This window comes from Bos indicus x Bos taurus, chromosome 2 (assembly GCF_003369695.1).
Source record: "Bos indicus x Bos taurus breed Angus x Brahman F1 hybrid chromosome 2, Bos_hybrid_MaternalHap_v2.0, whole genome shotgun sequence".
Taxonomy (NCBI): Eukaryota; Metazoa; Chordata; class Mammalia; order Artiodactyla; family Bovidae; genus Bos; species Bos indicus x Bos taurus.
Genome location: NC_040077.1, coordinates 24,921,840 through 24,944,308, shown reverse-complemented (window position 1 = coordinate 24,944,308; position 22,469 = coordinate 24,921,840). Strand labels below are relative to the sequence as shown.

Sequence of the window (22,469 nt, the reverse complement as noted above, 5' to 3'; positions counted from 1 at the left end):
ATTTCTGTGGCTCATAATCAAAGTCTGTTAGCTGAAAAGCTCCCTATTTGAGTAGAAAAGAAAGAAAGTGAAGTCGCTCAGTCATGTCTGACTCTTTGCAACCTTGTGGACTGTAGCCCACCAGGCTGCTCTGTCCACGGGATTCTCCAGGCAAGAATACTGGAGTGGGTTGCCATTTCCTTCTCCAGCGGATCTTCCCAACCCAGGGATCAAACCCCCCAGGTCTCCAGCACTGCAGGCAGACGCTTTAACCACTGAGCTACCAGGAGTACTTGCTCATATATTATCTTGGTCATGATTTAGAGGCTTGGGATACACACATTTTGCTTTGCCAGCTAGAACCTACTTACGCTCTCAAAACACAGGGCTGGGACTTTATTTATTTATTGTATTATTCCATATAATTCAGCACAAAGTAAGTACTCAGTATACATTGTGTAACAAATGAAAGCCCAGTCTTAGAAACTCCATTTTTACTAAATGCAATTTGCAAGCCAATTTATATCTTTTTTGAGGCAAAGTGGTAAATACCATTTTTATTTTTTTGGACGCACTGGGTCTTTGATGCAGCACACGGGCACTTCATTGCTGTGCGAAGGCCTTCTCTAGTTGCACTGAGCTGGGGCTGCTCTCTAGTTCTGGTGCCCGAGCTTCTCATTGCAGTGGCTTCTTCTTCTTGTGGAGCACGAGGGTGTGCAGGTCTAGTTGCCCCATGTCATATGGGATCTTAAGTCCTGGATCAGGGATTGAACTCACGTCCCCTGCATTGGCAGGCAGATTCTTAACTACTGGACCACCAGCAAATAGTAAAAAATTTTTAATTGCTACAATTTAAGAATTTTCCTGGGTAAATAGTCTTCTTAAAGAAGGCTTTCAACTTGTACACCAAAGAACAGCCTGAAAATAATGTTAGCATTAGTCATACTTCCCCTATTTTAGGAAAGGAAAGATAAATTAAAATTCTGTTTCAGACATTAGTCTCTAAATTAAAAAAAAAGGTTTGGGGATGGACAACAGACAATAACAAAACAAAAAAATAGGCCTTTGCCTTGGTCTTGTGACTTTCCTTGGAAACAAGGCAAGCTGACTCTGCTATCAGTTAACAATGGAGGAGAGTTCAGCTGTGTTCAACTAATGTATAAATAAAGGAGATGGTTTTTTTCACTTCTAAAAAATGGCAGGCTTTGGTTTCTCAGAATCATCTGACTTATATCAGTAATTTACCTAAATGCTTTTAAAACTCAGAGAACAAACAAAATGGTTAAGACATAATAAATCCAAACAAGCTTGAGCATATTAAGTTTTGAAAACACAGAATGTTGTGCTCTCTTCCAAGTCACTTCTGTGTGCTTAAAATGCATAAAACAGTCCATCCACGATAAACAGCAGGATACATAAATTCTCTTCTTCTGACTGTCTTTTCAAAAATGAAAGATTTACTGAAGACTCTGAATAGTGTAATCCTCTGGTTTTACCTTAACATGATACATAGTTCATTCATGTGAAAGGACTGAAAATACCAAGTTGGAGCTTTTTTGAGTCAAGTGTAATGGCTTCTGGAATTTGCCTTGAACCCACACTCGGTGCATTTTCACTTTTTTTTTCCTATTAACTTGTAAGCGACGATCAACCAGATTTTGCTTCTCATCTAACCCAGCCTTACAGAACATATTGTGCACTTCCCCTGTGAGACAAAAATGGCAATCAAATATATGACATGTGACTTGGGGGCGGGGGGAGGGGCAGTCAAGAACAATGGAACATTAATGGAATGACTGACCATATGAATTTCACTTATACCAAGAAACATTTTCTAGTACAAATTGATGAAGGAAACCTATGACACCAAGTAGGCTTCCTCTACTTCACACAAACACACCAAGTATAAACAGCTGAACACAGCAGGTATTAATAGATACACAACAGTACTGGTTGCAGCTTTCAATATTTTGAGACATGCCCTAGGTCTGAATTCTTGCTGGTCTGCAGAGATCCCAAATGGCACATTATAAAAGTACTCATGTAAGTTTGGGGAAAGTACTTGAATGCAGAATTCATTTTAAATGCTTTTTTTAAAATGAGAAATTAACAAGCGATAAGTAATTTTCTATGGACTCTTAAAATCAAACTTCCTCTTTTGACTGTGGCATGTCATCAATTTTTTTATGTCTGGGCTAATGGTACCTCCAAAACGGAAACTTCATTTGGGCATGAGAATGAAACAAGTGATTCTTTAAAGCAGTTTCAATTGGAAAGAGATTAAAAGGCAAAAGGCCATTTTCAAGCTTTTACACACAACAGTTATAATCACTAAAGTGTAAAGACATCTAATGTTTAATCAGCTCCTGAAGCCTCATTTTAGAGCTTTTGAGTTTCTCCCTGCAAATTATACCCAAGAAAAGTTTCTACAGCTAATTATTTCCTCTTATAGATATGCATACCTTTTGTAAAGAAATATGCTCTGGTGCCATCTCCTCGAACATAAAAATTTTCAGATAAACAATGTCCTAAAAAAAATTGTGACAAGAGAAACTTAGTATTCCTTAAAAAAAACCACCACCTACAACAAAACTGACATGAAATGTAAACACAGCATTATTTAAAACACATGAAAATAATTCCAAACTGAATATATCATTACCTCTTTTAAAACGAAGCTGAGTCTTATCATATCTTCCATAGTCCCGAAATAACAGCATTCCCCCAGGTTTCAGTAACTTGGACAGTCGGTTTATAACACCTTGCATCCTTTGAAGACAAAGCAGGAGACTGTGGAAGTCTTGTTTTCTATGCCACATTTAACATTCTTCATGATAAAATAAGCATAGCTTGAGAAGGCCAAAGAAATCTAAGCCACAAACATAAGGGCACCAAAAACAAAAGTATTTTGTATAGAAAGAAAAAAGGATGGCAATTTGCTCAATAACCAGATTCAAAGAGTCTAGAATATCAAGAAATCACCCAGATGACTAGAGTGGTAACTTCACGTAGCTTGATGTATGATGTCAAAACTGAACAGCAAAACCACACAGACATTCCTGATATTTACAGCAAATTCAGGTAGTTACAAGGCAGAAAAAACCGAAGTCGTTTCATTTTCCTTGCATGACAAAAAATATGCCAGAGCTGTCCCAAATCAGATATACCTAAGCAGGGACATCTTTTTCTCCAAAACTAGCTGCTTTCCCTCCTGACTTCTTTATTTAGTTCAAAGGTACCATCATTCACTGAAGTGTAACACCTCAGAAAAATCTTTGACCTCTTTTACTTTTCTCTTTTTCCATTATACTCTTCACAACTATTCAATCATCAAATTGTATGTCTTTTTATTATCGTTATTACATATTTGGTATTTTCTCTCTTTTGTTTCCATTAGTACTCCCTTAGTACAAACTCCATCGTTCTCTGGCTGGAAAGAAAATTTCTTCCTAACTAGCTGTATTATTTTCCCTGCCAATCCTTCCTGTACATTATTGATGAGTTATTCTGCTTAAAAAGATGGTTTTCTCAAATCATCCCTTTGTGCAAATTTTCATGATATTAATCCGTAGGATAAAAATCTTAGTTCTCTTCGTTTCTTAGTTGAATCCTTAAGATCACCTACAACTGGCCTCAATTAATCTTTCCAACATCTTTCCCACTGCTTCTTAATCTGAAGCATCGCTAGCCAAACTGTTACATGCTTCATTCTGAGCCGCCCATGACTGTGCTCACGTGGCTTCCCCTGAAAAAATTCTCTCCTCCTTACTCTCTGCCTATTTAAATTCTGTTCACACTCTAAGCCCCAGCTCAATACTGGGAAGCCTTTCTTTCTTTTACTGTTTATTCTACCCATCTGGCTCCCAATCAGACATGACCTCTTGTGACTGCTCTTGATTTAATGTTTTTTGGTTAAGTGTTCAAAGCCTTACGTGTGATTATGGTACAGAGATGGCAAAGATTTCAGATCTCATAACAAGCCAAGTGACTGACACTGGCTGCCAACAGAGCTCTATTAAGGACTCAAGACTTGCTGGGAATGACAATCTACAAAATCAGTTATCAATGTCGGCCCTGGGCAGAGAATGGTAAATGGCAGCCTGTGTAGTAAGTCCTTTCTGTCTCTGCTTTATACAAACTACTTAAAGCTTCTGAGCATTTCTTATTTTAAAAATGAAAGGTTTGGATCACATAATCTTTAAGTTCCTTCCAATTAAAACATTGTTCAGTGGAATAATGGGGTGAAAGAGTATGTCAGGTAATGAAGTAGGTAATGAGAAACTGAAAGTAACCATGAAAATAAGAGACAAAAAAAAAGTGGCATGACTAGGAGAAGATCTCATTTAAACAAACGAACATAAGTGCATGAAAAATAAAACTATTTTTCCTTGTTTATTTTATTACAGGTTATTTTCACACTGTGCTTATATCCTTAGGATCTGGCAATTAAAACCATATCTAAAGCTTAAAATATTCACTTTTAGGATAAATGGTTTATGTACAGAGAAAAATCTCTTTCTGCAATTATTAGCAAGACAAGCATGAAATGAAAACACAGAAAAGCAAAGAGTCAAATACTTCAAAATATAGCCTCCTTTTGCAAACCCTTTGCTCCCAACTGTCCTTTAAAGTCTGCAATGTGGGTCAAGGCAAGGGGTGGGGAACTGCTTCTCTTATCAGTACATCTTGGCTCATAGTGCAATTCCAGAGCCAGTTCCTAAGAAATGCAGGTGGGAGTGGGTTGGGGATGACAGGGACAAGACAAGAATGGGGAAAGCCCCTTTTCTCTTAAGATGAGAAAGAAGAGATTTTTTAAAAAGTTGTTTATCTATACAATCTCTGTGTAGATCTTTAGAAAATATATTATATTTTTATTTCAATGATAAGAAGGACAGTTACTTCTTGTTTTGTAGCCTTCTATGGTTTACTCCCATTTAAGCTGGGACCCCCTAGACTCAACGGCTTGCTGAATTGCTTTTCCAAGCTGGCAAGAAGCCACTTTTCTAGAATTTTCCTGGGGCTAAATTTACTATCACAGTGCTAGATGACCTGAAACATACTGCCTCACTTTTCACTTACTATTATCCAACTTACTCACTTACCTCATTTTTAGATCATTTCCATGTAGGTAAGAAAGTAGCTATGTAATGTACTGACATGATACATCTGAATCTATTTTATAATAAACAGAATGAATATATGTACTATAAAAACAATCTTTTCAAGATATCTGCTTCCCCTTCTCCTTTCCATTCAATTCAAATCATGAAAAAACATATAATCTAAACTAATATAAATAGCTTTTTTGAAGGTTTATTTTGAATTGAAACATTTCCTGTTATATGTGTTAGATAGAAAATCTTGTTCATTATCCACCTCCTCTATCCTTTTAGCTGTGAAACAAAATATAGATGACATCTTTATGCTAGTACCTAAATAATGCCAATAGCCTAAACAGGTTAGCAGAAATAGGTTACAGAAACTGGGAGGAAGTAACTTCATGGAACTTGATAGATCTCATTAGGTGCAATTACATATTTCATTCATTATTTGGAAACCTAATTTTTTTTCCTACAAGTCATCAAAGTGAACATCTCTGAATGAGAAGTAAAAGGCCTGTAAAGGATCCTAGTGATCTTATAGCAAAGAAAGAAGTACACAGTGCTTGATTTCTTTGGGAAAGAGTAACACTCACCAAAGTGGTCGATGCCAAGTCTGCACCTACTAACCAGAAGATCACAAAAACCCAATTTTAAGACACATTCTGAAGGGACAACCCCAGATGTTTAGCACACTTGTGTCTTAATACATACAGAGTGGAAAAATTTTAAGAAAAGTGATCATTTTAATTGCTGTAATATCTCTTTGTGCTTCCTCTTTGGAGAAAAGCTATATTTACTATTTCAGAACACTATGTGAACAAAAATATTTAAGTCATAAATACTTAAATGATGGCACTAGACCAACCTTAGATTATAAAGGTCCAAGGTTAATCTGGAAAATCTTGATAAATCCTAATTCCCTAGTGGGCTTCCTTAAAACAAATATTTTAAAGACCTATGTGAAGCCAGATTCACAGCCCACCTCATTACGAACATTCAGCAAGAAGCTAAATCAAAGATGTTTGTTTCTGATCACCAAGTACAGTTTCCCTCTTGGGAGTCTATTAGGCTGTTCTGAATTTGTAATTTTCTTGAAGCACTGTCACTTTTAATAGGTATGTGTCTTGCCAGAAGATGCTCACTTCTTTCTGACAGTGACAGAAAGCTCACTAATGAAACAGTTTGGCCAGTTTCTTTCTAAAAGTCTGAAGAAAGGAAAAACTGCATTTAAAAGGCTGCATATTACACATAATGTAGTTCACTAAATAATAAATTCAAGAATTGTCATTTTTGCTTTGATAGATCTGAAAGCCACTCCTGATAAAGGGGCTGTACATATTTGCTCTGCCCTTTCGTCATCATTTACCTGTCAGGATGAATAGAAGACAGAACAAAGACTAGGAGAATGACATCCAGGGTCCCATCCGGAAAAGGGTAGGGTAAGCCATGGTCACAAACGTCATGAACAAAGGCACAGCACTGGGCTGCTCTGTATGATGCATGAGACTGTCATGATAAAGGAATGAAAAGACAAAGTCTTTAGCAGACTTCTAGTATTTTTTTTTTTTCAAATCAAAAAGGTTAATTTAACTTCTCCCAAAAGCCTTTCTTCTATGAATTTGATTTTCTGATTAGGTGTTCTGTTAGCTTATATCAAACTGTCATAAAAAATTAAGTCTAGCACTTGGACTTGGTAAAAAATATTCTTTTGCAACCCTTCTTTAGCTTTAAAAGTGGAGTAGGGCAGTCTTTCTGGGTCAGCAGGCAGCAGTGCTGGAAGCTCACCCTATGTTACTTCGCAGGCACTGAGATGGTCCTCTGCACTCTCTCTCACTGCTTGTTCCATGCCTCCTTTGGCTTAATCAGTAAATATCCTATAGTATGTAATCAACATTAGGCAATGGTGATGACTGTACAACTCTGTAAATATACTGAAAAAAAATCACTGGATTGTATACTTATAAATGGTGAATATTATAATATACGAACTATATCTCACTAAAGATGCTATTTTAAAAATGCATTAGAAAAAAAATGCATTAGAGTACACACATACTATTTGCCTATAAAAACAATACTAAAAGAATATATGCCAAAATTCTGAGTCACTCTAGGACTCCAGAAAGCATGACTATAGGTAAATTTTATCTTTCCCTTTAGGCTTTTCAGTATTTTAGAAAATGTCTACAATGAAAAACTAGTAACCCTTATTACCAGAAATTATGTTCCATGTTTACCAAACATTTTTGTTAGCAGAATTTCCATTCCTTTTCAATTTTCTAAAATTACCTCTTTTTGCTATGATAATGCTTACTAGAATTTGGGAATTGGTCAAATAAGACCAAGTGCCAACTGTTTTCCTTATAGTCAAGGACATTTTAGATTTGTGATAATGCCTTTTCAGACCTTTTTTTTTGTTTTTGCAGAATTTTTAATTTAATGAGTGCCTACCATGTGCCAGGCTACGTATAAAGCTCTATGCTATGCTATGCTATGCTAAGTCACTTCAGTCGTGTCCGACTCTGTGTGACCCCATAGACGGCAGCCCACCAGGCTCTGCCATCCCTGGGATTCTCTAGGCAAGAACACTGGAGTGGGTTGCCATTTCCTTCTCCAATGCATGAAAGTGAAAAGTGAAAGTGAAGTTGCTCAGTCGTGTCCGACTCTTAGCGACCCCATGGACTGCAGCCTTCCAGGCTCCTCCGTCCATGGGATTTTCCAAGCACGAGTACTGGAGTGGGTTGCCATTGCCTTCTCCAGTATAAATATAAATACCACCCTGTAGGAGCCACTCCCCTGAATTCTAAGTCCCAAACAACTTCAATTGTTTTGATGATATGATTTGCAAAATAGTAAAAGCTCAGTTAAAAACGGTCACAGATGTGCTTCCCTGGTCGTCCAGTGGTTAAGAGTCTGCCTTACAATACGGGTTCAATCCCTGGTCGTGGAAGATCCCACATGCCATGGGGCAACTAAGCTCGTGCACCACAATTACTGAACCTGTGCTCTACAGCCTGGGAGCCGCAACTACTGAAGCCTGCGTGGCCTAGAGCCTGTGCTCTGTAACAAGAGAAACTACCACAATAAGAAGCCCACGTGCTGCAGCTAGAGAGTATCCCCCGCTCTCCACAACTAGAGAAAGCCCATGTGCACAGCAACAAAGGCCCCGTGCAGCCAAAAAATAAACAAAAAAATATAAAAAAATAAAATGACACATCTCAAAAATAAAAAAAAATGGTCACAGATAACACTTGATGCAGTTACATTAAAAAAAATCACTTCAAGTAAATAAATTAAGATTCTTTTAAAATACAGCTCTCTTTAAAGAAAATACAAGGCATACCTTTACTAGCTCCACAGCTCCAGAAGCAAAATCACAACAATAAAGAAAGAACTCCGGCACATTCCTATGAAAAAGGAAGAAATATTTAAATCTAGAGTTCAGATAAGCTGAAGCAACACAAGAAAGAAACTGTAGTTGAAACTTGTTAATAAGTACCTCTTTACCAGAATTTTGGATGACCTTGGCTTGCTGTTTCTTTTGTTAAGGTACTGTTCTCTAGAGTGGCATGTGAGTGCCTTCATGTTGTTTCTGAACCAACACTGTCTCAAAACACTTACCAATTACAGGGTAACTTTCAAGTTCCTGATCTGGTTGTAAAGCCCTCCCTTTCTTGGGCCTACTTGCCCTATATTCCAGCATACTCTCACATGAGAAACCTCTAAAGCCATCCATCAGCAGTGCTCAATCTTGCTCCTACCCCTTCCAGGCACCCTTTCTTGTCTGCCTCCAGCTGGCATGGCCTGTAATTCCTCTCAGCTTGTTACTCCTAAGTCACTTCAGTCGTGTCCGACTCTGTGCAACCCCATAGACGGCAGCCCACCAGGCTTCCCTGTCCCTGGGATTCTCCAGGCAAGAACACTGGAGTGGGTTGCCATTTCCTTCTCCAATGCATGAAAGTGAAAAGTGAAAGTGAAGTCACTTAGTCGTGTCCGACTCTAGCAAACCCATGGACTGCAGCCTACCTGGCTCCTCTGTCCATGGGATTTTCTAGGCAAAAGTACTGGAGTGGGGTGCCATTGCCTTCTCCGCCTCTCAGCTTAGCCAAGTTCTTTTCTCTCCAAGGACCCTCAACCCCATGTCTGTTGGCGCCTCATTCCTTTTCCTGTGTGTACACTTATTTGTTCCTGGGTCTCTCACAGAGGCTCTGATGCTCCGAAGATGATGTATATACATATGAAAAAATATATATATATATTTTAGCAGTTGTAGTTACATGCTATTAAATATGTTTATATTAATACCATGTACATACAACTTCTAAAAATAATAAAACATTTGTATATTAATTTTTGTTATCTTTTCAAATGATTTTCAAACTTCTACTGAGCCCCATATATGGACCAAGCATTAAAATACAAAGTAGTAAATGAAACTGTCTAATAAAATAGTAAGAGTGTGGGATTTGGCAGCCAATTGTACATCTTTTTAAATCCCGGATTTGCCACTTATTAACACGGAATTAGACTTAACGTCTCCAAGACTCAGTGCTTTATTTAGAATATGCAAATGAAGTAAATTAAGGGGTTGTTTTTTTTTTTGAGGGGGGATATTTATCCATATAAAAATCTTGACTAATTTTAAATGGCCTCCACTGAACTTAGGTAAGTGTTTTGCCTGAAATTCACTAACGATGGCTGAGCCATGGTTACTAACGGGCGGCACATATAGCTGGCCCTTAAACAATGCAAGTTTGAACTTCTAGGTCAATTACACGTGGATAACAGTAAATACTAAGTACTATATGATCTGTGGTTGGCTGAATCTGCAGATATGGAGGAACCACAAATACAAAGGGTTGAGTATAAATTTTTGTGGATTAATCACCTGCAGTGTTCAATAGTCAACTGGACTTTGAATTTTGTGCGTCAGTACTCTTCCTGATCATATCTTACACGCTACTATCAAAAGAATTCTTGAATCATCTTGCTTCACACTGTGTCTGAATGACAAGTGATTAGTATGTCCTTAAACAGTAATTACAGGTATGGTATTGGTTTTTGTGGATTTTATAGCCTAGCTGGGGACATAATTTCCATAGAAGTGTGGATAAGGCAGGCACTGTCAGGCCAAAGTTTAAGAATTTTGAAGGGGGAGGATGGAATTGCTAAGTGGGAAGAGGGGAAGGGTTTACAGGTGGGAATCACATACCAGGGATGAGAAGCAGAGGTGATTTAGAATATGAGGAAGGATATATGGGCTTTGAAGGACATAATTAGAACTTCTAATCTGATTCAGGAGGCATATTAGGCAAGGAGGATTTCTAAATAAATATGGAATACAAGCCCAAACATGCATTTAGCAAAAGCTCACCCAGACTGACATTACTCTCTTAAAGGCTACTCAATGATGAATACTACATTAACATATAGAATTCTCATATACAGTATAGTATTCACATACAGTGCCACTCTGTGGCACTAGGAATTTTAATTCAAATTAAGATCTGTCCAAATAAATGAACATATGATGAATAGGATTTGGTTATGAAAAGTTAACCAATACTGAATCAAAGTTAAAACTTGTGCTGCTTTTCTTTTTCATTCAACCCATTTAAAAATGCCTCCCTGGTGGCTCAGACAGTAGACTCTGCCAGCAGTGCAGGAGACCAGAGTTTGATTCCTGGGTCAGGAAGATCCCCTGGAGAAGGAAATGGCAACCCCCTCCAGTATCCTTGCCTGGAAAATTCCAGGGACGAAGGAGCCTGGCAGGCTACAGTCTATGGGGTTACAAAGAGTCAAACGTGACTGAGTGACTTCACATATAAAAATAGTGCTTTATTGCAGCATGCATCCTTATTGTTTCCTAGGAAACCCATATATTTGTGACTCATAATTTCTTGGGTGGTCACACATGTTTGAAATGTCTCAGTAAATACTTAGATACATATATTATTAGTACTACATGATATGCTGGCTAAGGGCAAGGGCTCTGAAACCAGACTGCCTAGGGTTGAATCCCAGCTCTACCACTTAGTTGGGTAACCATGGATGAGTTACGTAAGCTCTCTGTAATTTGTGTCCTCATCTTTATTTTTTAAATTATTGTATATTTGAGTATAGTTGATTAACAATGTTGTGTTAGTTTCAGGTGTACAGCAAGGTGATTCAGCTATACACATACATGTATATATTCTTTTTCAAATTCTTTCCCCTTTTAGGTTGTTACAGAATATTGAGCAGAGTTCCTTGTGCTAAACAGTAAGTCCTTGTTAGCTATTTTAAATATAGTAGTAGTACATATGTCAGTCCCAAACTCCTAATAGAGATAAAATATGGCATCTAAGTTGGTTGTGAGGATAGAATGGACTCAGATAGGTAAAGTTTATAGAAAAATGCCTGACTCAGAGTAAGCACCTAATAAACGTTAAAAAAAATGTCATTTTTATTATTCTTGCTATCATCATCACCATCATTATTATCAAAGGAATATCTGCCTCTGCCTTCCAGGAACTTAAAAATGTAAGAACTTAATATGCTTTTGTAAAAACTTCCATAAAGCTCAAAATGCTTCTCTGGACATTGGCACATCTAGCTCATTATGAAAGGCATGCAATCTACCCTTGTGCAGAAATTATTAAACAACCACAAGATACAGAACAGTTTAGTAGCTAAAGGAAAGCTTGTGCCATTTGCCATGTGTCCTACCAGACAGCAACATGACCTCTGAGACTGAATTCCCACTGCATCAGCAGCCCAAGTTGGTCTTGTGACCACTCAATGATTTTCCAGGGCTTTTCTTTAAAATCAGCTGACTGTCTTGGCCCTTCTCCCAGGAAACAGGTGTAAATATCACTACTACTACCACACCATCAAGCACTCTCTTGGCAGGAGGTTTAAGAATTAAATGATCCTTGGAGAATGATATGACCTCTCAATTCCGGAGATCTAATTATGGTAAAATATTCTGAAAATGTAAAATATTAATTCTATGATCTCCAAAAGTAATAAAACATAATTTCTTCGGTGGGGAAAAAAGTTTAATCCTCCCTTTGGAAGGCTAATCACTAGTTGCCTTTTAAAGATGAATCAATTATCTCAGGTTATTGAGTTACAGTGATTTCTAAAATACGAATATGAGGCCAAAAAAAGACCCAGCCAAAAAGAAAGAGTCAGGGGGTGAGGAGGCAAGAGCCTGCAATTATTAGTCAGATGGAGAAGCAGAAGGGGGAAAAAATACAACTAACAAGTGGGGAATCAGAGATATCAACCAGTCAGTATGTACCGAGCTCTGTCTATCTATCTATATTACATTGTTAGGCTACCTGGAAAACCAAATTAGAATACGTTATGCTCTTTACCTCAAGAAATATATAAATAGTAGCTGAATAAAGAAGATATAAGGAAATGATATGCTAAATAATAATTTGAGATGAGTCATAGAGTAATATCTTCCCTGGTGGCTCAAATGGTAAAGCGTCTGCCTACAATGCAGGAGACCCAGGTTTGATCCCTGGGTTGGGAAGATCCTCTGGAGAAGGAAATAGCAACCCACTCCATTACTCTTGCCTGGAAAATCCCATGGACAGAGGAGCGTGGAAGGCTACAGTCCATGGGGTCACAAAGAGTTGGACACGACTGAGCGACTTTGCTTTGCTTTTCACAGAGTAACACATAATCAACTACCAATGTAGTAGATCTACGTGTATTACAAGTTCAGAGAACACTAGGGTGAAGGAATCTGGCTATGTGGTATAAGAACAGGAAATTTTGGCCTAGAAATGGGAAAAGGAAAACAAAGAAAATAAATCTTGAAAGCAAAAGGCCATTCAGAACTGCAAATTGGCCAGTATCACTTCTGGCCAGACACTTTAACTGGTAATTTGATGATATTATGGAATTATTTTTTATTATGTTAGGTTTATAATAACAATTAGGAATGTCTTGTTTTTTGGAGATCCATCATAAGTTCATAAAAATAATGTGTCATGATGTTGGCCTTACGTAAGTAACTGCTGAAACAAGGTGGTAGCTATAGGAGAATATACTGTATTACTCAGTTTTTCTGAAATACATGTTCACAATGGAAAGTTAAAAAAAGACTTTAATAAATTTTAAAATATGCATAGTAAATTCTATCAGCAGCTATGTTTTGATGTTTTGATGGTGGGAATAATGGGTGATTCCTTCCCACCTACTTTTCCTCTAATGGGAAAGTTCTACAATGTGCTTATGTTAATTTTATAATGGAAAAATGATAATCAGAAAGCTAGTGTGTAAACTTAAAAAAAATAGGCACTTGACAGACCAGCCATAGGTAAAAGGAGTAAAAGTTTTGTAAGATGTGTCTTCTTCATCACCTACTAAAACACATTGGTGAGGTGGTGAACAGGAAGGTCAGGTCAAGAGAACATCTCTGCTCCTATCACGGACTTCTCCCTTTATGAATCTTGGGGTTAGGTGTTATAACTCCAAAAATTTCAGCTCTAGAGAGTCATTTCAACTCTATAGGAAGGTTTTATCCTTGGTGTGACTCCAGAAGTGATGACAAAATAAAATGAGTCTGAACCTTACATAAAATAAAGTGTAAGCTTTAAACTCAATTCTCTATGTGTAAAATGACACCTAAGTAACCTGGAGGAGTAAATAAATCTCTAAGTTCAGCAACTCCCAGCTTAGCAGAAGGATCAAATCTCTTGCTCATTTCTTACTCTCTCATCTACATAAGCACAAGCTTAAAAAATTACTTCAACTCATGGTGGACAACCTATGTCTGTGAAATATTATTTCCAGAGTAATTCTCAGTTCACATGAAATTAGATACTAAGACCAAGCCACTTCTTTTGAAATTTGGTTTAGTCATTGTTTATATGGGAACAAGGACACTATTGGTATATATATGACAACATTTTCCAAGAATTTCTCAATATCCCATACATATGCAGAATTTTGTAGGAGAAAATTCTAAAACTCACTGCAAAGTGTTCAGAATTGGAAAAACACTATTCCCAGCACCACAGCCAACCTAAAATCAAAGAATAAACAAGTATCATGAAAATAAAGTTAAATTTTCCTCACCAATGTCAGATTTTTACTTAAAAAAACTAAAAGAAATGTTCTGAATCTTTGTCTATAGGAGAGTTGTCTAAGCTCAAAATGGAATAAATCACAAAAATAATATGTACTGAGAAATGTGACTATTTAAAATTTTTACATACCAAACCCCCAAATGAACCAAACTAAAAGGTGACAAACACACTGTGAAAAAAATATTTGAATTAAATATGATAAAGGGCAGAGCTCATTAAAAACACACAACCTAATAAATAAAGGAAATAAGTAGATGACAGAAGAACAAATGGTTTCTAAACATCTGAAGAACTATATGACCTATTTAACAATCAAAGGAATGCAAATTAAAATATAGCTTTTGTCTAACAATAATCTTAAAAATAAGATTGTTCTAATCAATGAGGGTGTGACGAGACAGACCTACACTGCTGTAAATTGGTATTAGTACAATTTCTTAGAAAGCAATATGGCAATATATTTTAACAATATTAAAAATTTTAATAAGTTATGAACAAGTCAATTGAACCCAAATAATAAAAGAAAATACAGAAAAGTCTACACCTGAAGATACTTGCTGTACAAAACCTGAAAACAATTTAAATGCCCAGTCAAGTGAAAACAGATAAGTAGAATCATAGTATTTCACTTAGTATTTTTCAGCCATGAAAATGCTTATAGAGAATTTTTAAAGATAGGGAAAACTGCTTATGTTATGTTAAATACAAATAAAAACCCTAAAATGCAGATATAGTATAGCTCAACTATATAAAACAGTATAAACAAAGGGAGAAAAAAGTTAAATGTTAACAGTGGTTAAATCCTTTCTTTATGGGATTGTTTATTCTTTCTCTGTACCAAATTCTCTGTAATCAGCATCTATTATGTTTATAATCAGAAGGAAAAGTTTTCTTTTTCTAAAATGGAAAATCAAGGTCTACACCAGATTATAGCAAATTACATACTTCACTTATTTCTATTTCATCTACAAGTGGGTAATAACAGAAACTGCCTTCAAGTTAGAAATTAAAGCAGAAAAACTTAAGAATAAATCACAAACTTAAAACCTGACTGATTAAAGATATGAATCCCTTACGTAATTTTTATGCACAAAAGTACACAGTTCTTTGATCATTTTCCCTCTAAAGAATCTGGATCATTAATAAAGTAATATGTGATGTACATTAAAAAATTTTTCCCCTGTAGTACCATACCTCAAGGATTCTGAAAGCAGCATTGCTACCAGGAAACAATTCAGTCTTCAGAGGTCTTTCTCTGTATTCTTCAGAATCCAGTTTAGAAAAGTCAGATCCTGCTTTGCTTTGACCATCTGATGAGCCAGAACTTTCTTTATAATGATTTTTTTCTTCAGGCATAGTAGGGCAGTGCATTTTTGAGAAAAAACTTTCAGCATTAATTTTTACATGATTCCATGATAATTCTTTCACCTTCTCTTCAGTTTTCTGACCAACTGGAAGAATTTCAGGAAATTCCCTCAATAGCCAATTACGATCTTTGAAAAACTTATTCTTATGAATCTTGTAAAACGTGTCCCAATATTTACTGGCTTCACTCTCATACTTAACTAAAATAAAGAGGAAAAAAAAGATTTATTTTATTATGAATTATATGTAACATTAGTTATTATTTTAATAACTAAATATATTAAAGTCGCTCAGTCGTGACTGACTCTTGGTGGCCCCATGGACTGTGACCCACCAGGCTCCTTTGTCTATGGAATTTTCCAGGCAAGAACAGTGAAGTGGGTTGCCATTTCCCCAAGGGATCTTCCTGACCCAGGGATCGAACCTGTGTCTCTTGCATCTCCTGCACTGGCAGGTGGATTCTTTACCACTAGCGCCACCTGGGAAGCATTTAATAATTAAATACTATTGAATATATTACATATACTATTCATTTATAACAATTATATTTACTATTGAATAATATTACAGTAATTTTTACTTATCTGATTTTTTTTAAAACCTCTTAAAGGTTAAAACTACAGAGTATTAATCCTCTCAAAATGTGTCAATGTGTGGGGTACTTGGGCTTTTCCTGGTAAATTTGCTTCTGTCTCAATTGTTCAGCTGATAAATTTTTGTGAGGAATATAATAATTGCAAACTACTTTCTAGAGTAATCTTGAAATCTTAATAATCACATTAAAAAAAATCACATTTTTACCAATAACCCTGTAAGTATCTTTATTTTCTTGGAGAAATGATAACCTTACTTTTTATGTCGCTATAAATGTAGTTTCAACGTAACAAATGTCTGTGCAAACTGGTAATCAAACAGGAAACTGTGGAATAATAAATGATGTAATCTTAAGCTAGAATGGTGCACTGAAATAATCTACTCCAACCTCCTTGTTTTGCATTTGAAGTAAGGACACACAGAGAGATGAACCCACTTGTCTGGGTGCTGGAGCCCTGTCATAGTAGAACCAGGACCACACGTCCACCCCACAACTCCATTCTTCAGCCACCTCCAGAGCATCTCTTCATATTGATATCTCCTAATATGAAGCCTTAAAGAGTATTTCTGATGCAATTTAAAAGCAGATATGCATTTTGTGATGTCATTCTTTAGATGTTAACCCTGGGTCCCAGCATCAGGGTCAGGTCAACATTCTCAGACCTTCCAGAAATTCTTAGCTTTCTGCCTTTTTCTATCTGTATGTTAAATTAACATAATCACTAATTTGCTTACTTTCTCACACACTCATTCAAGAAACATTTCTTGGATACTATGATGTACCAGACATAAACCCTGGCTTAAGAATTACTTTCAATCAGTGCAGCAGCCGTGAAATTAAAAGACGCTTGCTCCTTGGAAGAAAAGCTATGACCAACCTAGACAGTATATTAAAAAGCAGAGACATTACTTTGCCAACAAAGGTCTGTCTAGTCAAGCTATGGTTTTTCTAGTAGTCACGTATGGATGTGAGAGTTGGACCATAAAAAAAGGTGAGCACTGAAGAATTGATGCTTTTGAACTGTGGTATTGGAGAAGACTCTTGAGAGTCCCCTGGACTGCAAGGAGATCAAACCAGTCAATTCTAAAGGGAATCAGTCCTGAATATTCACTGGAAGGACTGATGCTAAAGCGGAAACTCCAATCCTTTGGCCACTTGATACAAAGAACTGACTCATTGGAAAAGACCCTGACGCTGGGAAAGATTGAAGGCAGGAGGAGAAGGGGATGACAGAGGATGAGATGGTTGGATGGCATCACCGACTCAATGGACATGAGTTTGAGCAAGCTCCGGGAGTTGGTGATGGTCAGGGAAGCCTGGCATGCTGCAGTCCACGGGGTTGCAGAGTTGGACACGACTGAGCAACTGAACTGAACTGAGACACATGACATTTTTAAAGTGCTTTCAAAAATTTTTAAAAATGTTCCGTTGTTGTAGAATAATTTCCAAGACTTAATGTTATGCGAGAAAGCAAAATGTAGAACAGTATGTATATGATGCTATTTTTTAGGGGAAAAAAAACTATTTTTTAGGGAAAAAAAGGAGGAAAAACACATGTGTTACATGAACAGAAGTCTTTGGGCAGGATAATCACATAATTAGTCATACTGGTTGCCTCTCAAGAGTAGAACTGAGTGGTTGGGGACCAGGGTTTCAGAGAGAATTTTCATTTGAATTTTGATCCATGTAAATTTTGATTATCTATTCTCAACACCCCCAAAAAAATTAAACTAAAACTAAAAACAACAGACTCTTTTCTTTCATAATTTTAAAGAAGCTCCTATGCTGAGAACAAGCAGTTGCCTACAGTCAGTTTTGTCTTTGTTACAGAACCCTGTCCTGAAACCCTTATAGTTTTCCTTTTCTTTCCACTTTTATCTTTATGGCCTTGTACCATGGATCTCCACCCATTTAGCCACAAGACTTCCTTCCCATCAAGGCTGAATTGTATCTGGCAGCAGGACTGCTTGAAAGACAGAAACTCCTATCTTTATTTAAGGTCTGAGAAATGAAAGTAGATCTCTGTAACAAAAGAATTATGTGATGTTGAAGTCCAAAACATGCTCGCTCACATCTGTACTAATGGGTGGTGGTGGTGGTTTAGTTGCTAAGCCGTGTCCAAATAATGGGAGGAAGGCTATTTATGGTTAATCTAAAATTGTTGTATATTTTAAAAATAGTTCTATCTCAACTCAAAAAAATTGGGAGTGTGCCTGATATACTGTGTAAGAAAACAAAACAACATTCTGAAAATCAGACTCAGGAGGAATTAGGAAACTGTCAAATTTCCCCAGTCTTCTCATACCTTCTCTTCTTCCTTTTATCTTAAAAACTCTCTTTGTAACTCACTCTGTGCTGGTAAAAGATTCTTCTGTTTAATAAAAAGCAACCCACTTAAGAAGATCTATATTTAGTCAAATCTCTAGTATCTGAGTTTCCAATACCGAGCTACTTTTGAAGTGAGTTTGAACCTATTAGTAACTAGAATGTTAACACTACAAGTGATTAATTTGTGGCACTATCCCCCTTAGAATTAACTGGCAGAGGAAGAGATAGACAGCAGGGGAGTAACTTGAAAGAAAAGATGTTCCTAGCAGTATTACTTATTATAAGAAAAAATGGGAAATAACTCAAACAGCCTCAACTTTGGAATGATCAAGCAAACCATGCATGGCAAAACAGAGTAATCTTATGCAGCAACTGAAATTTAAAGGATAATAATATTAAGAGAAAAACTTCACACAGAATGGTCTGCATCTTTAAAATTGCACTGACTACAATTTTAAAATTTATATTCATTTATAACCATCAGATGGAAATCTGGAGTGTTAAATTGTTAAAATAATTTAACAATTATTAGGTAGTTCTTCTTTGGCAAAGGTTTTTTTTTTTTTTTTTTTTTTGCTTTTTAAATTGGAGTACAGTTGCTTTACTGCTGTGTCAGTTTCCGTTGTACAGCAAAGTCAATCAGCCATATGTATACATATATGCCCTCTCTTTTGGATTTCCTTTCCATTTAGGTCACTACAGAACCCCGAGTAGAGTTCCCTGTGCTATACAGTAGGTTCTCATTCGTTATCTATTTTATGCATAATGGTATATATACGTCAATCCCAACCTCTCAGTTCATCCCACGCCCCCCGCCCTTTCCTGCGTGGTACCCATATGTCTGTTCCCTATGTCTGTGTCTCCATTTCTGCTTTGCAAGTAAAATTATGTATACCATTTTCTAGATTTCACATATATGCATTAATATATGATATTTTTCTCTTTCTGACTTACTTCACTGTGTATGTCAGTCTCTAGGTATATCCATGTCTCTACATATGACACAATTTCATTCCTTTTTATGGCTCAGTAATATCTGCAAAGTTTTATCTGCATCTTATACAAAGATAAGAATCTTGGTTGAAGTCTTCATTCTACTTTCCTAAAAGATATCTCTATGTTCAAGTTCTAAAAAGTCTATGTACTTTCCTATTAAATCCCATGAATTTATGGAGAACATTAACAAATGGCACCCCACTCCAGTATTCTTACCTGGAGAATCCCATGGACAGAGGAGCCTGAGGGGGCTACAGGCCGTGGGGTCACACAGAGTTGGACATGACTTAGCGACTAAACAACAAACATTATAGTTCTACAAACTGCAAAATCTTGAATCAGACTGCTGTCATAAATATGAGCTTGTCCTACTGTTTAATTTCTACAGTTTATCATGAAAATAAACCTGCAGTGAGGTGACTAGAATCTGGTTCAGATACTAAATATATCAAGCACCTAAATTCAACCCGAGCTTATCCAATCTTTAAAAAGGATCTGATTACTACTAAAAGATGGTGGTCACAGTCTGCCAATATATATACTTTCAAGCTTTTTCAAGTATTTCCCACTTAGGAATTAGGAGAAAACAAACAAACAATCACATAAATCATTGTACCAATAACAGCAGCATTAAAAATAGCAACAATAGTATATACTGAGTGTTTATTTTGTGCCAGGCACTATGTCAAATGCCTTACTTGGATTTTTTTCCCCATTTAATCCTAACAATACCTCTCAGACATACATATTATTATAGACAAAGAAGTTCAAGGTTAGAGGGGATAAAAAATTTGCCCAAGGTCATCCACCAGAGCTAGGACCTGAACTAAGTCTATCAGACTTTATGCTGTTAACCATTATATTGCCTTCTAACACAAAATCAAGATTAACCTCCTCCAAAATACCTCTGAAAATAATGTTTTCCTGATTTTGTACTTCCTCATATTATGAAGCATCAAGTTGAAATTAAAACCTCAGTATGACTTATAATCAGTATAACAGAACAGTAAAAATAATGCTGATTGGAGTGAACCTACATAAAGGCAGATCAGAAATACAGAATTAATTAAACTCCATTTGAATTATATAAACAATAAACTATGCAAGGCTGCATAATGAAATTATGATGAGCAATGGGAACATAAAATGTTCTATGAGAATAGATGGGTTTGTGGGACAGCAACAAAACAGAAACAAAACAGAATGGGCTTGGATAAAGGCTACTGGACTGGAACTGGGTTTTGGGGGTTTCTTTTTTTGTGTGTGTTTTCAAGTTGTGCTTTCAGCAGTACCTTCAATCAATGCTGACAATTCCACAGTTCCCAGCAAAGTATAACAGCTTCTGAGACCCCAAGGAAGCTCAATCAAACTCATAATTATGGCTGTGAGACAAGGTAAACACATCCAACGTTTAATTTAATTTTGTGAACTGCAAGAGTATCTGTGGTATCAGGGGAACTGGATGAGCGACTTTTCTGACCATGAGAGAAAAGTTTAGTTTAAACCTCTGTTTCACTCATGGTAAATCCAATAATGATAAAAGAATACAATGTGGAGAAATCAGCCCTGTCTATATCTTGTCCAGCTGACTTTTTAAACAGGGATATCAATTTTTCCTGGAGGAGAAAAATTTCCCTTTACTTTCTTAGGTTACCAACTCAGAGTTAATTGCTCTATGCCAACGGCGATAAAAGGGGTGTAGTGATCTGTTTAACCACAGTCAGATGAAACAACTTCTCAATTATTCATTTATTCAATTCAATACTGCTGAGGGGAAGAAAGCCTATGACACACTAACCATACTTAAATATTCAGAATTCACTCTGAATCACACTGAATATCACAACTAAAAAAAGTGAATTAAACCACCTATGTATCTGACATATTAGTACAAATTATGAAAATTTATTCTAAGTTGCAATGTAACAAAAGTCATTTTAAAGCTGTTTTTGTACAGCAATTACACAAACACCTAAGCTGTCAAAGTTGGAAATTTCCACATGTCATTGATAAAGTTAATTGTCTAATAAAATAAAACTCTTAAGTTATGAAATTTAAAGTCTGAGCACAGTATGAAATTAACAACCAAAGCTGACCTAAAAACAAGTACTCTAAATTTATCAGCACACAAAACTTTAAGCTACTTTATTTTTTCTCACACAGGACACTCTCAAGTGGCAAGGTATTCACAAAGGAAGGTATAGTGGGATTCTTTTACTAATTTTCTTGACATAGGTAACTCACCCTAGGTACGTAGTTATTTACAAGGGTATTTTAAAGTAAAAATGGCAGCTGCATTTGTTATTAAGTTTAAAAAACCCATTACACTTGCTAAATTACCAGCTGAGATATAACACACTGGAAATGTTTTTAGGAAATTAAAAACATAATCATATTAACTCAAAAACTGCCAAATGTATCTTTCTCATTTCTCTGAATTAATCTGCTTTAAAAAGAAATCTGAACTATTATAAAATTTAAAATAAATTACCAAAAGGAAATGTGGAATCACAAATCATTAATCTGAGCATCTAATTGAAAGAAATATTGCTAATGATAGCCTAGATGCTTTACGTTTTAATCACAGGAATGAAAATGTCCGCCACTGTACAGCAAAATACTGTCTCACTCGTGACAGATAAGTTCTTACTTTCAGAATTGTGAGGGTGTTTCCGGACTTCAGTTCTCACCAACAGCTGAGACAATAGACGAGAAATGGGAAATGGGAGTGACAGGAGAGACTGACACACAGAGACCAAAAGGAAGGTGCCAGAGAGCTGGTCAGCATGGGAGAACAATCAGCACCTCCTCCTAGTGGCATTAAAATAAGTAAGACAAAATCAATACACAAGGCTCATGCTATATACTATTCTGTAAGTGGAATACTTTGCGATGAGATAAAATTGGCTTTTTCAAAGATTTAGGACCCTCCTGGATAAGAAGAGATGGTAGGGACTTCCCTGGTGGTCCAGTGGCTAAGACTTTGTGCTCCCAATGCAGGGGGCCTGGGTTTGA

The 22,469-nt window shown here is 36.4% G+C and overlaps 1 protein-coding gene across 4 annotated transcripts in view; it reads right to left on the bottom strand.

Annotated features, from left to right (window-relative positions):
* Positions 1 to 360: 360 nt before the first annotated feature.
* The window catches only part of METTL8 (methyltransferase like 8), an 84,918-nt gene continuing 62,809 nt past the window's right edge, over positions 361 to 22,469 (bottom strand). For 2 of the 4 annotated variants that reach the window (XM_027557867.1, XM_027557857.1), the window contains 8 exons: positions 20,747 to 20,836; positions 15,365 to 15,735; positions 14,057 to 14,106; positions 8,425 to 8,488; positions 6,448 to 6,587; positions 2,642 to 2,748; positions 2,442 to 2,507; positions 361 to 1,684 (listed from right to left, as the gene is read on the bottom strand). In XM_027557867.1, the coding sequence (XP_027413668.1) occupies positions 1,494 to 1,684; positions 2,442 to 2,507; positions 2,642 to 2,748; positions 6,448 to 6,587; positions 8,425 to 8,488; positions 14,057 to 14,106; positions 15,365 to 15,735; positions 20,747 to 20,836 (1,079 nt within the window). In that variant the 3' untranslated portion in view covers positions 361 to 1,493. The remainder of the gene's footprint in view (positions 1,685 to 2,441; positions 2,508 to 2,641; positions 2,749 to 6,447; positions 6,588 to 8,424; positions 8,489 to 14,056; positions 14,107 to 15,364; positions 15,736 to 20,746; positions 20,837 to 22,469) is intronic. The other 2 variants (XM_027557878.1, XM_027557888.1) reach the window with 2 other exon arrangements.